Source organism: Macaca thibetana, chromosome 11, assembly GCF_024542745.1.
Source record: "Macaca thibetana thibetana isolate TM-01 chromosome 11, ASM2454274v1, whole genome shotgun sequence".
Taxonomy (NCBI): domain Eukaryota; kingdom Metazoa; phylum Chordata; class Mammalia; order Primates; family Cercopithecidae; genus Macaca; species Macaca thibetana.
This window is the reverse complement of record NC_065588.1, coordinates 25,134,907-25,151,328: the sequence shown is the minus strand read 5'-3', so window position 1 is coordinate 25,151,328 and position 16,422 is coordinate 25,134,907. Positions and strand designations below refer to the sequence as shown.

The 16,422-nt window shown below is 39.9% G+C and overlaps 1 protein-coding gene across 2 annotated transcripts in view; it reads right to left on the bottom strand.

Moving 5' to 3' along the window:
* IRAG2 (inositol 1,4,5-triphosphate receptor associated 2) overlaps positions 1 to 16,422 on the bottom strand; it is a 105,226-nt gene that overhangs the window by 65,123 nt on the left and 23,681 nt on the right. Inside the window, exons 10-16 of one of the 2 annotated variants that reach the window (XM_050746684.1) lie at positions 13,723 to 13,779; positions 11,832 to 11,891; positions 11,661 to 11,725; positions 10,059 to 10,158; positions 8,229 to 8,363; positions 7,344 to 7,445; positions 5,909 to 6,072 (exon numbers count right to left, since the gene is read on the bottom strand). In XM_050746684.1, the coding sequence (XP_050602641.1) occupies positions 5,909 to 6,072; positions 7,344 to 7,445; positions 8,229 to 8,363; positions 10,059 to 10,158; positions 11,661 to 11,725; positions 11,832 to 11,891; positions 13,723 to 13,779 (683 nt within the window). Of the gene's footprint in view, positions 1 to 5,908; positions 6,073 to 7,343; positions 7,446 to 8,228; positions 8,364 to 10,058; positions 10,159 to 11,660; positions 11,726 to 11,831; positions 11,892 to 13,722; positions 13,780 to 16,422 lie in introns of those variants that run through there. The other variant, XM_050746676.1, reaches the window with a different exon arrangement.

Below are 16,422 nucleotides of genomic sequence, written 5' to 3'. Positions count from 1 at the left end.
ATTTTTATAGTTATTTTTTACTTATAATACTTTTAACTTTTATATAAGAATTAAAACTGATTTAACCACAACCATTACAGCATTACAACATTCTGTGTTTCTATTTTCTTTTTGTTAAAATTCTAACTTTGCACAAGCATTTTCTTCTGACCTTGAGCATTTTTATGGGATTCTCTGTCAGGTAAGTCCTTTATCTGTTTCATTAGGGTCAGTTTCTGGAGACTTATTTTGTCCCTTTGTTTGCAACATATCTTGCTACTTCATTATTTTCCTTGACTCTTTTTAACTGTGCATTAGAAAAAATTGCCAACTCTCAGTCTTCACATACTGGTCTCATACAGGAGAAAACCCTTGATCAATCCAGGAAGAGATTCTGGAGGCCAGGGGTGGTCTCAAACATTCACACTAATCCAAACCACTATTTTTGTTTCTAGCAGCCCCAAGGCATCTAGAGCATGCTGGGTCTCATAGTACTCTGAGACAGGTAAGACAGAAGCCAATTCTTTGGACAGCATCCAGAACAATTGAAACATTGGATACATAGTCCAATTCTTGCATCCTTTCATCCCTGGAAAGAAGCTGAGACCTAAGGCTTTTCACTGAGCTGGGAGTAGGGGCTCCAGCAAGCTCATGCATGCTAGTTCAAACTACCTTCTTCATTTTCAGTGGTATCCAGGCACCTAGAGTATGCCAGGTCCTATTAGCACTGTAAGACAAGTGAAACAGAAGCTAGTATCTTAGGCAGCCCCCAGGAAAGTTGAAATGTTGGTTGGACATGTGGTTTGATTCTTCCCCCCACCCCACCACACTAGGGAGAAGCTGAGACCTGGAGGTTTCTTTCCACTGACATGGCACTGAGCTGGGGATAGGGATTTTGATGAAGATTCCTCAAATTTTCCTACCAGTCTTGATGAAGTTGGATTCACGTTCACTCAGGATTCAGAAGCCTCTCAACTAGTTTCTGGGTTTCTCACAATAGGAATTTGTTCATGTATTGTTGTTGAATTCATGTGTTCCTGGAGAGGAGAGTCCAGAGCTTCCTATTCCACCATCTTGCTGGAATCATTCTTCTTTTTTTTTTATTTTTATTTTTTTTTATTTTAAAGACATCACTTTTATCTACTTTTCTGTCTTCTAGGAATAGTCTATGTTCTCAAGAGTGTCCATTATCTTCCAAGAGAAAGCAAAAGGACTTTAAGGACCATCATAAATCCACATTTATTAATACTCATACTTTCAATTACTTATATGTATTTTCACCAATAGAACAACATGTTTTATGAACTTTATGAATCCTAAATCTTAGAAATAGCTTTTTAAAAATACCAGATGGGGGCCGGGTGCAGTGGCTTATGCCTGTAATCCCAGCACTTTGGGAGGCTGAGGCAGGTGGATCACGAGGTCAAGAGATCGAGACCATCCTGGCCAACATGGTGAAACCCCATCTCTACTAAAAATACAAAAAGTTAGCTGGGCATGGTGGTGTGCACCTGTAGTTCCAGCTACTCACGAGGCTCAGGCAGGAGAATCACTTGAACCCAGGAAACGGAGGTTGTAGTGAGCCAAGATTGTGCCACTGCACTCCAGCCTGGCAACACAGCGAGACTGTCTCAAGAAAAAATTAGATGGTATCGTCTGTTAAAGATATTCAACAGATGATAAACCTTTAAAGATTTTTCTCCCATAGAATTTTTTTTTTTTTTTTTTTGAGACGGAGTCTTGCTCTGTTGCCCAGGCTGGAGTGCAGTGGCCGGATCTCAGCTCACTGCAAGCTCCGCCTCCCGGGTTCACGCCATTCTCCTGCCTCAGCCTCCCAAGTAGCTGGGACTACAGGCGCCCGCCACCACGCCTGGCTAGTTTTTTGTGTTTTTTTTAGTAGAGACGGGGCTTCACCGTGTTAGCCAGGATGGTCTCGATCTCCTGACCTCGTGATCCACCCGTCTCGGCCTCCCAAAGTGCTGGGATTACAGGCTTGAGCCACCGCGCCTGACCAGAAATTTTATTATCATGTAAAGAGGTATACATTAGCTTGTGTGTGTGTTTAAATCTAACAGTTCTCTCTACCAACATGTTCTAATGATAAATCTTGATTTCTATTCCAGTCTACATCTTTCCCAGACTTTGTGGTCTAAATAGCACACCATTTACCTGGTTTTCAGATCAAAAGCCTCTAAGTCAAGGATGACTCCTCTCTTTCTCCACATATATAACTTGCCACCATGTTTGATCAGATCCACCCTAAAAAATACACTTCGAATTTAATAATTTCTTACCACTTCCGTGACTATTACTCTGACCCACACTACATCCCTCGTCTGGACTACTGCAATTGTTCTTAACTCTATAACTTTTTCATCGTGAAATATTTTATATTTCAACTCAGTATACAAACACACACACATACACACACACACATAGCTGAAACAAAAATTCAGTTCGGCACTACTTATTCTTACTATATGTAATGCACTCTATTATTTTATATCTTACTTTTTAAAAAATGAGTCACAAATCAGTAAATTGATATCAGAATATCTAAATGATTATCTGTTGTTGAAAATCTCTTCTCTGGCTGGGTGCAGTGGCTCACACCTGTAATCCCAGCACTTTGGAAGGCCTACGTGGGCAGATCACTTGAGACCAGGAGTTTGAGAACAGCCTGGCCCACATAGCAAAACCCTGTTTCTAAAAAAAAAAAAAAAAAAAAAAAAATTAGCTGAGCATAGTGGCACACAGCTACTTGGGAGTCTGAGACAGGAGAATTGCTTGAACTCGGGAGGTGGAGGTTGAACCGGGAGGCAGAGGTTTCAGTAAGCTGAGATCGCGCCACTGCACTCCAGCCTGTCTTGAAAAAAAAGAAAAGAGAAGAAAACTGTTCTCACTGGTCTCCCTGCTTTCACTTTTGCCCTCTATAAATAATTCTTCATCCAGCAGATCTTTCAAAACACAAATCACAAAAAAAAGAAGAAAAAAAATAAAAAACAAAAACAAAACACAAATCACATTTCTTCTCTGCTCCTAACCCTCTGATGGCTTCTCACCACACTCAATAAAATCCCAACTCCTAAACATGGACTGCAAAGGCTATGTGTGGCCTGGCCCCTGTCTATCCCTCTGGCCCCACATCGTACCACTGCCCAGCCCCCACCCCGCCCCAGCCATGCCGGCTTCTTGCTGCTGCTCAAAAACACCAAGCTCACTACAATCTCAGGGTCTTTGCACCAGCTCCTTCCTCTGCCTGGAACACACCCGGATGGTCACATAGCTCACTCCCTCACCCCACTCAGGTCTCCACTCAATTCATTACTCCTCAGGCAGGACTTTCCTGGCTATTCTCTCTAAAATACTCCCAGTCATTCTCTGTCTTCTTATCCCGATTTAATTTTCTTTATACCACTCCCTGACATTATATGTTTATTTGTTTGTTATTTGCATCCTTTACTAGATGTTAGTTTCATAGAGGCAGAGATTTCTGTCTTATTTCCTATAATTCCTTAGCACCTGGGTTTGGGGAAGGGGTGGTAGACTGGCGAAGAGCAGACATCCTGACGGATGTTGTACGAATCAAGATTTGCTTTCCTCGCCAAGCCTTCTGAGAGAACTTTCCTGTCCATGCCTCTCTTTGGCCCACTCACTGATTTCCATTCTCCAGCACGAGAGCCCAATTGTCCCACAGCAGAATGGGAGCCTCTCTTCCCTCAGCAAATAGCTCCTAAAAATTTACCTTTAATAAACATTTCCTACCTCATCTAAACAGAATTCTCTCTCATCCTCACAAAATACTCCATTCATTTTCTTTTCTCTTTTCTTTTCTCTCTCTTTTTTTTTTTTTTTTTTTACAAGGCAGTGTCTTGCTGTCTCCCAGGCTGCTAGAGTGCACTGGCACAATTATAGCTCACTGTAGCCTCAAACTCCTGGGTTCAAGCAATCCTTCTACTTCAACCTCCCAAGTAGCTGAGACTACAGGCATGCATCACCATGCCCAGCTCATTAAAAAGATTTTTTTTGTAAAGACAGGGTCTCGCTATGTTGCCCAGGCTGTTCTGAACTCCCAGGCTCAAGCCATCCTCCTGTCTTGGCTTCCGAAAGTGCTGGGATTACAGGTGTGAGCCAGGGCACCCAGCTATTTACTTATTCATAGCTGAAATCCACAGTCAAATTATTTTGTGTGTAGCCTTTATGTGGCTTTGTGAGTTTTAACTTGTGTCCAGAGGCCAGAGGTTATAACCATCTTATGCTGATAAGGAGTATTTTGCCCAATGCTAGGTTCCCAGAATATTTTTAAAGAATCTTGTATCAGATTTAACAAGTTGATGGTGGGAGATAAGCCATTGAAAGGACACAGGTTTTGGAGTCAGACAGAACTAGGTCTGAATCTCAGCTATCACTTAATCCCAGCTGGGTGACCTTGGGCAAATTATGGAACCTCTCTGGAGATAAATAGATGTCAAATTCTTAGCACTACATCTGACACCGTAGCCTCTAGACAAATGACAACTACTGTTATTTAACCAGGCTGCTTGTATGTCTAAGTAGGACAATACAAAACATTCACTCGTTTTGAGATGACATTAGTGAAGACCTCTCTCCAAATAGTTCTTTGTTGCTAAATAGAAGAATGTTGATGCTGCCTTTTGTGGAGATGGTATCTGCGTAAGGAAGCTGCGTGTCCACTTAGCCCACATCTTTTACCACTATGGGGAAGTGTGGGTTCTCTGCTTCTTAGGGAAAGCAGAAGGCCATTTTCTTGAGAGTTCCTCTGGTATTCTCTCTCTCTGGTATCTAGTTTCCTTATATTTGGGGGGAATAAAATAGTTTCTTCTGGCTATTTTCTTCAAGCTTTCCTCAGTCTCTAACTACATTTTAAAATTTTGTTCAAGTGCAATATATACCTATGTTCATTTGCTCATTTACTCCAAAAGTATTTCTTAAGTGAGCGCCAAGTATGGTCCTAGCAGCTCTATAAATGGTGGTTAACAAAAGATATAATTGCTGTGCTTATTGTTTCCAGGGCGTAAAAATTTCAAGAATTTCACCATTATCATAAGAATTGAGGGTACAGAAAGGATAAGAAGGTAAGTTATTTTATATTTGTTATCATCTATTCCCTATGACTTCATTTAACTGACATTTAGTTGCCCAGTGCCCAACATGATACACTGAGGTCAAACATAAAACCCAATGGGGAGGAGCCAACAGACTGGCTTCAAGTTCCAGAGCTTCCATTAATAAGTCTCAGGCCTTTAGTTCACTTTATCTCCCCATGCCTTAGTCCTCTGTAAAATTATGAGATTACTAGAGGATCTCTAAGGCTTCTTCTGGTAAAAGACTATATTTCATAATTACAAATTTCTTCTCCAGGGAAAAAATAACTCATTATACTGGTTTCTACAGAATTTTTTTTTTTGAGATGGAGTCTCACTCTGTTACTCAGGTTGGAGTGCAGTGGTACGATCTCAGCTCACTGCAACCTCTGCCTCCCAGGCTCAAGCAATTCTCCTGCCTCAACCTCCCGAGTAGCTGTGATTACAGGCATGCACCACCACACCAGGCTAATTTTTGTATTATTAGTAGAGATGAGGTTTCACCATGTTGGCCAGGCTGCTCTTGAACTCCTGACCTCAGGTGATTTGCCTGCGTTGGCCTCCCAAAGTGCTGGGATTACAGGTGTGACCCACTGCGCCTGGCCGGTTTCCACAGATTTTATAGTTTGTCATTTGCAATTTTGAACATGTAAGTCAATTTCATACTGTTTTACAATTCAGAATTGTCAAACAGGATGTCTTCTCTGAAAAAAGTCTCATCTGAAATCAATGTATACAACTTGAAGAAAGTAAACTGAAGTGGCATGATCATAAACATGCCATGTATACAAAGCATGGATTTCTCATACATAAATGATCATCACCTGGCAAGAAATTCTTTTCTGAAATAAACATATTCCTGCCTGAATCTCTTCAAAATCTCTATTAATTTGGCAAATTCTTGATCAAGAGACTCCTTGTGATTTCCCAAGATGTTCAGCATTAATATGCAAAGATCTAGCTTCTCTTCCATGATATTGTTGAATTCCTACAAGAAAAGTCACAAAACAAACCCCAGTACTCCAATGTTAAACACAGACAAATGACAGAGGCAATCTAAAAAGCTGTGGACATTCCATCTCAATGGCATCATTGTACATCAATGAATACCAATTCTCAATTGTATGTCAATTAATACCAATTCCCAATTGCCCAGAGATTGACTACCCTATTGGTTATGTCAGTGTAACATGTATGTATAAAGTGCTTATTGTGTCCCTAAAACTGAGCTTCGCTTTCTTTTTCTTAAATTAGTCCCTGACAACTTCAGCAGTCATCACAATTTGCTTTAGAACAGGATGGGACAAGATAATGCAATAATATCAGTATTTATTGATTATCATATTCACATGTTATCTTAAAAAAGTTAGTCTGACTGTAATCCCAGCACTTTGGGAGGCTGAGGTGGGCGGATCACCTGAAGTCAGGAGTTTGAGATCAGTCTGGCCAACATGGTGAAACCCCATCTCTACTAAAAACACAAAAATTAGCCGGGCGTGGTGGCGCATGCATGTAATCTCAGCTACCTGGGAGTCTGAGGCAGGAGAATTGCTTGAACCCAGGAGGCGGAGGTTGCAGTGAGCCAATATCACGCCATTGCACTCTAGCTTGGGCAACAGTGAGATTCCATCTCAAAAAAAAAAAAATTAGATTGGCAAAAGTGTTGAAATAATATTCCAGAGTTTACTTTTTTCTTTAGCTTAACTTAAGCAGTTGATGGATGCAAGAAAGTGGCTGGCAGTCAAGAAATAGAGGTAAATATGTGATGGACAGATGAAGGGGGGATACCTTCTCATGTGCTTCCTTTCTAACAAAGCTGGGAATAGCTACCTAAGAAGTTGCTGCTTTTCCAATGTTCTGCAAGTTCCTGAGTTAATAAAACCATCAAAGTCTCAGGAATAAGATTCTTTTACACAATCATCATTCTTTCAAAGTTAGGCAATTTTAATAGGCTCAGGAAAAATCTAAATTTAGACTAGCCAATTCTTACAAGGAGATAAATGCATTTTTTTCATTACATCATCGTATTTATTATTTGTCTCTCCATTGCATCTCACATGTCTGCACACTCACTCTCTCTCACATTCTTTCCTTACCCTCACACTCGTACACACCCCTGGATACACACTCTACACTCATGATCAGACTAAGATAGCAGAAGACTACAATAAAGTCTTAGAAATGGTACTGTATACACTATTACCTGGCTTAACAAAGTAGAAGAAAAACCAGGAAAATCACAAAATATAGAACACTTACAGTAAGCTGCTCCTCCCACTTTTCTTTCACAGTTATTTCTGGATTATTTACCCACCGTCGACAGCTTTCAGTGAGGGTTGCAATTTTAGAAATTTCTTCGTGCTGTAAAAAGAGTTCCACATCTTCAACTAGGAATTTAGATGAAAGACATATGCTATTATACAATCAGAATCCATTGAGACCAAAGTTCTACTCTATAGGTAACTCAGGAAAATACCAGAGTACGTTCCTTTGCATCTAATGCCCCCAGCGACTTTCTTTTATTCCAGGATGTTGCCATGTGTATATGCTATATTGTCAGGTGCTCTATACATGTTGAATGTATACAGAGATAATCATTTTCCAGAACAAAACCTATCTTTTTAAATAGAAGAAAACAACCATTTTCACTTATTTTTACCATTTTAAAATGTACCAAAATGTACCAAACTAAATGCTACCTACTATATGCTAGGCACTGTGGAAGGGACTGGCAATACCAGCATGAAAATGTTGTTCCCTGATTTCTCCAATCATCCAGAGTTTCCAGTGAAAAATCAAAGTGGAGAAAGAAATACCAGCCATTAACCAAAGAAAATTGAAAGAAGGAAACTGTTCAATAGATACCATGTCTTCAGCCCTTTGATTCTAAAGATTAGCCCACAGGAAAAAAATAGCCTCAAGCAATCCATATCTAATGGTCAATCTGTTAGCCCTGATTGACCCAGAACTAACAGGCCAGCTTCAGAAACGTTTGAGAAAAACCTTCACTTTTCAGAGTGTATTAATTTGGGTCTCCAGCAGCACACAGATGCATTTGGACTCAGCAAACAGGTTGCAGGTCAGTTATCTGCAGATATTCCCAGCCAAAGCGGAACACCACAATACAGGTATATTACACGATACCAGCTTCTGAAGAGTGGCTGTGAATTCCACTCCTTTTTGCTCAGGCTCTCTTAGTAACAGCAGCATTTCTTGATCCATCATGGCGTCCAGAGATGACAAGTTGATTGTATTGCGCTGCCTTTCAGTGTCAGTGTTCTGAAACAATGATCGAAATGCCCACAATTGACATCTGAATAGAGAACATTCATTATTTTTACTTAACAAAAATGATGCTCATGAGTTAATGTCATTATCATTTGGTTCTAAATAGTCTTGTGGAATTCTCCTACATCCTAAAAATACTGTTGACATTTTCTCTCTAGGATGGCTTCAGCTGAACATTTATTCTGTCTTAAGGAAAACTCATTTATCAACATATGACATTTACATGCTGATGATATAAACTGTTATGGCTCTAATTTTAACATAAAAATAGGTAGAGAAATACCCAGTGGGGAAGAATTGGTGGAGAAGGGCTGCTCAATCAATCCCACTGAAAACAGGTTGGCTTCTTTTGTCTCCCTTCCATTCATAAAAGACGATACGATGTTTCACAAAGTACATTCCCTATACTTCTCTCAAAGTCTCTGCCTCCTATCATATTTTAAATATATGACCCAAGCCTTCTTTTTGCTGCCTGTTGAAAAGGTCACAGGACTCTTATTTCGAGATTCTAGTTAGAAGACAAACTTCACAACTCATCATCCGGTCAACCTCAGAGCCAGAACTTTGCTGGCTGATAACCCCCGCGTTTAGAACTATAGAACTTTCTGGGCTGGCATCTTGACATCATTATTATCTCAGAGGACTGAGGATAAAAACACACTGCTGTGGCAGATTTGCCACAGTTTCATTCAGTCTGGCAGTTTGGCTTGGTTTCAAAAACACAGTGAAATGATGAGTATTTGAAACAGAATGTCAGGAAAGCACAGCCCTCAGCAGAATGTCCAGGGCTGCCGGAGATGGCTTCAGATGAAGGCAGCATATGTTGTCCCTGCATCCTTGGCAGAAGCAATTCAAATAGCATTTGCCCAAAGGCATTCTTTCTCTTCTTTCAAGGTCGCATCACAGCTGTCAACAGGAGAACATTGTGACATATCCATCGTCCGCAGATAGGAAGAGACCATCAAATGGTGAAAAGAAAGCGTTTTTCTAAATAAAGCATTTCTGAGCATAACAAGCACAAAACTGGAAAATACAAAGGAATGAAAATATAGCATAGTGGAGTCAGAATGTCTTTATCTCCGAGAAGGTTTTTAAAATATTTCTTCCCATGTTATAAAGTACTGGGTCTACCAAACAAATGGAAATTGTTTAAACTAATACATTCATTTTGCCACTTATTAACTGAAACACATGTAAGAAAATGCTTGTTTCTGATCAGAATGTAATAATCAATGTCATTAATTTGGGTTGACACAATTATAATCTAAAGCAAATAAATCTGGTATTGTTTCTGGGCATCTTTATTTTTTGATAAATATATTTACTTTGAGGGTTTGGAAAATTCTAAAAAATAACTCATGGATATCTATGGCTACCTTTGGTACCCTAGGCTGGGGATCAGCGCAGGTTGTCTGTCCTGTCAAGAAAATAAACATTTCTAAAGTCCCAAAGTCCCTGAATGCACACTTCCACAAACCTTGAACCTTGCTGTAGCTTTCGGCCGTAACTTGAAAATGGTCCTTTCTCCCCAAGCTAAGAAATTTTAGACTTGGATTCTAAGAACTATCAGTACATTCTCTCAGTGTCCCTGGTAGTTTTCGGCAAGCTGTGAACCTTCGTTTCATCATAAGCTATCACATGGAGTAGTTATCTTTCAAAACTTTCCATCTTCTTATAATGACCTACCTCTGCAGACTGAGCAAGAGTGAGTTCATAAAGTAAAGATTTTTCTCCTTCAGAGATGATACTGTTACACTCTCCATTAACATTCAACTGGATCCCATTTCTTGAAAAAAACAAAAACAATAGTCTAGTTAGGTGTGTCTCCAACATTACATTTGAAGTCAACAGAATATAGGGTCCATTTATCACCAAACAATCAGTCAGCACCCATGTGTGCCAAGGATTGTATAATGTGCTTGGGAATAGGGAGAGTGGTCAGAAATCGTCTCTATCCTCCAGGAGCTGCACAGATCAGTGAGTCTACGAGGTCATAAACCAGGCCACATTTTTTAAAAAGAATTGGTGCCAACAGTTAAAAATCAGAAAATGCCACTTAAAAATCTGGATTTCTGGCTTTTCTTCCAAAATCAGAAGATATGGCCAGACTAGGACCATAGAATTTTGATGTCACAATTAGTTGAAGCTAAACAGAGTAGCCCCCTCTACCTTTATGTGGGTAATGCACTTATCTCCTTTGCCATTTGCATAATGTAGGTGTGTGCATATTCCATTAGCTTTACTCATTTTTGTTATCTGAGTGACTCCTATGGATCCCGGACTAGCATATTACTCACATTCAGAAACAAATGATTATCATACAGAATGATGTGTGTTAGGAGAGAGGTGAGAACAAGGTGCCATGCTTACATTCAAAACAATTACTTAGGCCAGGCACCTTGGCTCACACCTGTAATCCCAGCACTTTGAGAGGCCGAGGCAGGCAGATCACAAGGTCAGGAGTTCGAGACCAGCCTAGCCAACATGGTGAAACCCCATCTCTACTAAAAATACAAAAATTAGTTGGGCATGGTGGCACATGCCTGTAGTCCCAGCTACTTGGGGGGCTGAGGCAGGAGAATTGCTTGAACTCAGGAGGCGGAAGTTGCAACAGGCCAAGATCGCACCACTGCACTCCAGCCTGGGTGACAGAGCAAGACTCCACCTCCAAAAAAAAAAAGGAAGAAAGAAAGAAAAAAAGGGTTACTTAGTTCCAGGGTAAGGCAAAAGCAAGCAAGGGAAAGTCAACACAATGGACTGAATGTTTATGTGCCCCCCAAATTTCATATATTGAATTCCTAACCCCAATGTGATGGTATTTGGAAATGGAACCCTTGGAAGGTAATTAAGTTATGAGGGTGGAACCCTCATGAATGGGATTAGTATCATTATAAGAAGAAGCCAAAGAGTTAGCTAGCTGCCTTTCCTGCATGCTTGTACAAGGATAAGTCAGCAATCTGCAACCTTGTACGGGGCCCTCACTAGAACTCAACCCTACTGGCACCCTGATCTTTGGAGTTCCAGCCTCCAAAACTGTAAGAAATAAACGAGTATTACTGAAGCCACACATTCTATGGTATTTTGTCATAGCAACCTCAGCTGTCTAAGACAATCAGGGAGGATGGGGTCATAGGAAACTCATAAAGAAGTTCTCATGGAGAAAAAGAGAGAAAATGTCACACACAAAGGTATAGAAGAAAAGAATGTGGCACATACAAAGCTCAATTTGCCAATAATGTAGGGTAGAGGAACAAGAGAGGAGGCCGGCAAGGGTTGCCCTCTACTTACGTGATGAGTTCCTGTTGCAAGTGCTGTAACTCATGAGCCAGTTTATTTTTATCCCCTCGTAAATTCTGGAATTGCACACAACATTAGGCTGTACATGTTACTCTAGTGGGGAATTTACATTTAACAAGCCTACCTTGCAAGCTGTGAGATTATTAATAACAACAGGTATACCTCTATAATGCTTCCATATTCTATGATGGTTGATTTAAGTTCTTCTATATATAAGCCTTTCTGAAAAGTAGAAGAGAGAAATAATAGCAAAAAAGTAATGGGTCCACCAAATCATATTTATTAGACTATCGATGTGAGCCACAGAAGAATTGTAAATGCCCAATCATCATGCGATTCTACAAGTCTCACTATTGGAAAACTGAACCAGTCAGTGTTTGTGATTAAAAACACACAAGGATGGCTGGGTGCAGTGGCTCACGACTGTAATCCCAACAATTTGGAAGGCCGAGGCAGGCAGATCACCTGAGGTCGGGAGGTCCAGACCAGCCTGACCAACATGGGGAAATCCCGTCTTTGCTAAAAATACAAAATTAGCCAGGTGTGGTGGCACACGCCTGTAATCCTAGCTACTCGGGAGGCTGAGGCAGGAGAATCACTTGAACCCAGGAGGTGGAGGTTGCGGTGAGCTGAGCTCACGCCACTGCACTCCAGCCTGGGCAACAAGAGCAAAACATCATCACAAACAAAAACACAAACACACAGACACACACACACACACACACACACACACACGGACAAAAAGGCAGCAATATGTAACTAGTGTCAATATAATCTGTGTTTGTCCGATCCAGTGGAATCAAACTCTAAAAGGTGATTCTGAAGCCCAAATCGAAATTATATTTATCATCATGATGTGTTAAAGAAAAATCAATCTTGCAAGTGACCGATGAAATTAAGGCATCTGATTTTTTCCAGTTCTAATGATACCTCCTTAAAATCATTGTTTTGTTCTACAAGACCAAAAGGTACAGGTAGTAAGTACCCGATCTCTAATTTTATCCCGTGGCTAGCATGGTGGCTGGCACATGGGAGATGATCAATCAATGCCTGATGAACCCTGAGCAGGAGTGCAGAATGGTGGGAAGACCAGAGTTAGGGAGAAACTGAGTAGCCACTACTATCGCAATATCATTACACAGAGAACACGCACAATGAAGACATCAAGTTAGGACAATATTCAGTATCCCAGTCAAAGTCCACAGCCCTGCATGTTTCTTTTGAAACTTCAAAATGTGCAGGGAAAAGATGAGTGGCAAATATCATGCTTTCTTCACTTCCCTGTCTTGGACTGTGAAAGATTATTGTAGAAGATTAGGCTGTGTTCCTTCCTGTGTCTCTTAAAGTCACTGTAACCAGCACCTTTGTAGCCAGTATCCTTGGCTACAATCACAGGATGCAAGAATAGAATGATATCTATCTACATGTCTATCTAATCAATCAATCAAATTAGGTTTCAAATCATTTGGGTATATATTCTTCTTCCACCCTTAAATGAATGGCTGCAGACTCATTTATGTTGTTAGAAATTAAAACAACATCACCAGTATCTAGCCAGTGACTGGTAGACTGGCACACTAATATTTGTCACATATGTGGATGAACACCACCAGAATTTACAGAAGATAAGTTCAAACTTATTTTTATAAAGTACTATAAAGGAAAGTCTCATGATATCATATTAGAATCCGATTTTTTAGGCTGGGCACAGTGGCTCACACCTATAATCCCAGCACTTTGGGAGACTGACACAGGTGGATCACCTGAGGTCAGGAGTTCAAGACCAGTCTAGCCAACATGGGGAAACCCCGTCTCTACTAAAAATGCACAAATTAGCTGGCGTGGTGGCAAAACACCTGTAATCCCAGCTACTCAGGAGGCTGAGGCAGGAGAATCGCTTGAATCTGGGAGGTGGAGGTTGCAGTGAGCTGAGATCACGCCACTGCACTCCAGACTGGGCAACAGAGCAAGATTCCGTCAAAAAAAGAAAAGAATCAGATTTAGAGAGAGCTAGCCAATTCCATGGGCCTTTGTGGTAAGGAACAATACCAACCTTCTGCAAACTTGTATCTTTATTAAGCAAAGTGTTCTCATATGTGTGTAACTGCATCTGAAAAGAGACGGATTTAGGGAAGGCTGTTGGGACACTGCTTTGGTGAAAGGACAGTGCCATAAAATCATTCCAGTAAAGTGTTTCTGAAGCACCTCTAACACGCATGTATTTTTCACTTTACAAAGAACTTTCACATCCAACTCTACAGGCCAACTCACTTTACCAATGAGGAAACCAAAGCTCCACACTACCCAGAAACTCACCCACCCAATGTCACACACTGTCAATGGCAGAGCTGAGCCTGGAATGCAAGTCTCCAGCTCCAGCCAAGTGCCCTTCCCACCATTCCACACTTAACATAGTAAGGGAATGTTCAGAATCTTCACTTTTTTGGTGAAAATAAAAAGTCTAGATAGAATATGAACATAGAGATTCCATGAGGACACATAGAAGACTCTTCCCTTTTTAAAAACAATGTAGCCTGGCGTGGTGGCACATGCCTGTAGTCTCAGGCACTTGGGAGGCTGAGGCTGGAGGGTGGTTTGAGCCCAAGAGTTTGAAGGTGCAGTGAGCTATAATTACACCACTGCACTTCAGCCCAGGTGACAGAGCAAGACTCTCATCTCTAAAACTAAAATTTAAATTAAAAAAAAAAAACAACGTAGTTTAAAAATGCTTAAGATTTCTTTTAGCTAAGTGAATATAAAGGATATATCAATTTATTCAAATCAAAAGCAAGCTTGTTGGCATATGCTGCTACATATTATAGAATGAATAAAACGTATATTGACCGAATTGAGAACCTGGAAAAATAATCATCATGGTCAGAAGCAGAATCATCACCATAATCTTATACACTGGATATAATCACATCATCATCTGAGTTTATAACAAGCCTGTGGGATAGGTACAAACATCACATCCATTTAGTAGATGTGAAAATTTAGACTTAAAGTTTGCTTGAGGTTATAAAATTTTTAAGTACAAAAGACACAATCTGAACCCGTGTCTTCTGGCTCTTTCCACTAGTTTATCACAGTTGTGTTTTGCAAAGACAGCCACTCCTAGTGTAGAATTAATTTTAATGTCTAAGAAGGCTGGGCATGATGGCTTACAGCTATAATCCTAGTGCTTTGGGAGGCCAAAGTAGGAGGATCATGTGAGGGAAGGAGTTCAAGATCAGTCTGTATAGCAAGACTTCATCTACACAAAGAATTTAAAAATAAATTAAATGGGCATGGTGGTGTGCATCTGCACTCCCAGCTACTTGGAAGTTTGAGATGGGAAGATCACTTGAACCCAGGAGTTCAAGGCGGCAGTGAACAATGATAATACCACTGCACTACCACCCAGGGGACAGAGATCCTGTCTTTAAATTCATAATTAACTAATTATTTGTTAATTTTTTAAAAAATTGATGTTTAAATTATAACTGTTGTTTTATATATATATATATATATATGTAAACACACACATGAAATGTTAGTTTCTGCTAGGAAACTGGAAAACTCTACATATAGATATGAAATTTAACTGTATCATCATTTCAGACACATACAACAACAAAATATTTCTCAAATAAGCCATTAGAGATGACAATAAGAATGACACAAATTCATGAATTGACTAGTCATTGTCATCTGTTTCCTGATGAAAATGTATGACAGATAACAAAAATATGTATGAAATATAGACTTTTTAGACACTATCTAGACAAAAAATATTTTTGTAAGGTATAATTTCTTAATTTAATTAGGGATAAATTTTTCCCATCTCTCCTCATTTTTAGCATTAAGAAGGTACAATATCTCAGGTTGAGGTTGGTAAACTACAAAAAAATAAAATAAAAAGAAGGTACAATATCTGAAGTATTTCCTGAAATTCATAAAATCAGATACAATTAAATTAAAAATTGCCATATAATATTAAAAGATAAGAAATTTGGGCAAGAATGTAGAGAAATTTGAGCCCTCATGCACTGCTGGTGGAATGTAAAATGGTGCAGCCACTTTGAACACAGCCTGGCAGTTCCTTAAAAGTTTAAACATAGAAACAAGGCCGGGTACAGTGTTCCACCCCTGTAATCCCAGCACTTTGGGAGGCCGAGGTGGGCAGATCACTTGAGGTCAGGAGTTTGAGAACAGCCTGGCCAACATGGTGAAATCCCATCTTTACCAAAAATACAAAAATTAGCTGAGCATGGTGGTGCACGCCTGTAATCCCAGCTACTCAGGAGGCTGAGGCAGGAGGATCCCTTGAACCTGGAGGCAGAGGTTGCAGTGAGCTGAAATCGCACCATTGCACTCCAGCCTAGGCAACAAGAGCAAAAGTCTGTCTCAATAAATAAATAAATAAACAAACATAGAAACATCAAGTGACCCAGTAATTTCACTCCTAGGTATATATCCAAGAGAAATTAAGACATATGTACACATAGAAATTTGCATACAAATGTTTATAGCAGATGATTCATAATAGCCAGAAAGTGAAAACAGCCTGAACGTCCATCACCTGATGAGTGGACAAACAAAATGTGATATATCCATATAGAATATTATCCAGCCATAAAAAGAGGTAGTAATACATGCTACAACATGGATGAACCTTAAAAACATTATGCTAAGTGAAATAAACCACACACAAAAGGCAACATATTATATTATTTCATTTATATAAAATGTCCAGAATAGACAAATCTAT